The 1,574-nt window shown below is 49.0% G+C and overlaps 1 protein-coding gene across 1 annotated transcript; it reads right to left on the bottom strand.

Moving 5' to 3' along the window:
• Positions 1 to 286: 286 nt before the first annotated feature.
• LOC115315898 lies at positions 287 to 967 on the bottom strand. Its single transcript, XM_029975234.2, has one exon. It carries the CDS (start codon positions 965 to 967, stop codon positions 287 to 289), a length of 681 nt encoding a protein of 226 aa, XP_029831094.2.
• Positions 968 to 1,574: the final 607 nt, after the last annotated feature.

Below are 1,574 nucleotides of genomic sequence, written 5' to 3'. Positions count from 1 at the left end.
AAAAATGTTGGACACCAAGTAACATATAGGACTTTGTCTTGCTTCCCTTTTTTGGCTTTTTGTCGGTCGATTTGTGGACACAAATCTTAACCAATTATTAGACCATATAAACCACCAGACCACCAAATGTCCCAAAAAACGACAGGCCATCAGGCTCATAGACTTAGCAAAAAAAAAAATGCTTGATTGTCTTTTTCGACAGGGTTCCGGTGCTTCGGCGATTCGAGTGGTATCCTCGCACGTAGGCAGCCTGGTGAATTGCCAGCCTCTCTGGTAAGCATCGGAATCACCAGACCCGACGAACAACGTGCCGACTAATGCGAGAACGCGGTGGGCGGAAGTGGGAAACCATGTGACTAACTGCAAACGCGAGGAAGCTGAGGCCGATTCCGACCGCCCAGATAACAATGCACGGTCGGATGTCACTTAGTCCCAGTGCTTCCTCTTCGGTATTCGAGGGCCGGCCGTAGTTTTGTTCACGCCTAACCCTACTCTTGAACTCCGCAAGTCGCTCCGCTTCTACAAACAAACCGGCTTCAAAAGCATGGCTCAAGAGTCTGTTTATGGACCTGTAGTACGGCGAATTGGATCTTAACCGAGGTCCCATGATTACGGGCGACAGGAGCGTGTTCGTCTGCACAAAGCCGAAGCGAAAGAGCTCTTCTTTGAGGCTAAGAGCCTCGTCCGAGCTAGGCTTGAAAACGAACCAGGCCTTCTTGCCAGCTTTCGCAAGCAGCTTTCCTGACCCGTCCAAGCAATCGTAATTTTTTTTGACCATCTGTTCGTAGTCTATGTGGGGCCAAGCCCGAAGTACGATTTCTTCTGGAAAGTTCACTAAGCAAGCAGCCGAACCCATGGACTCCGCCATCTTCAAAGACGTGTACTCGGAGAGCTCCCCATCCAGGGGTACGTTACACAACAGGGATGTGATGACTCCTTTGTACCCTGTGGCCAATATTGTTACCATCAGATACCATACCCCGAGAAGAAACCTGAGCGAGTGAACATTTTCAGCGTCCGGAGGCACGGGATACGCTTGCTGTATCAGGGACGCCGCAAGAGGTGACGCGACAGCGTGAAAGTCTGGAATGACCCCACTGACTCTGTAGAGGAAGCAACTGATCAGCAAACAAACAATGAAGCAGGCTAAGAGAGCCACCCACACAAGGATGCTGAAGGGCAAGAAGATTACAGCTTCCTTTGGCAAGGGCTCCAGCGCTCTGACAAACGTTGCGAAACCGGCTCTATCAAAATAAAAAGGCGTCGATACTGTTGGGAAGTAGAGATCGTGCGTAGTAACAAAGGGAGCATAAATAAGCGTTCCTGGATTAATCACGTTTTGACCCAAATAATAGTAAAGAGAATCCATATTTTGTATTTTAATTATTTTTACAGAACAGTTGTCATGACGCAAAATTTCCGTTAACGTGCGAAACGATGGACTTCGGCAAATCAGCGGCTCCAGGCACGCGATGGTAATTTCACGCCCCAAAATAGGCTCGTCTATGGTTAGTCTCCCGGGGAAGTCACGTGCGGTATCTGACGTGCAGTTTAGGCACCTGACGTTGTAATGT

The sequence above is a fragment of the Ixodes scapularis genome, unplaced genomic scaffold, assembly GCF_016920785.2.
Source record: "Ixodes scapularis isolate PalLabHiFi unplaced genomic scaffold, ASM1692078v2 PGA_scaffold6__148_contigs__length_123643588, whole genome shotgun sequence".
Lineage (NCBI taxonomy): Eukaryota > Metazoa > Arthropoda > Arachnida > Ixodida > Ixodidae > Ixodes > Ixodes scapularis.
Note: the sequence above shows the minus strand (reverse complement) of the source record. Positions and strands in the feature narration are given on the sequence as shown.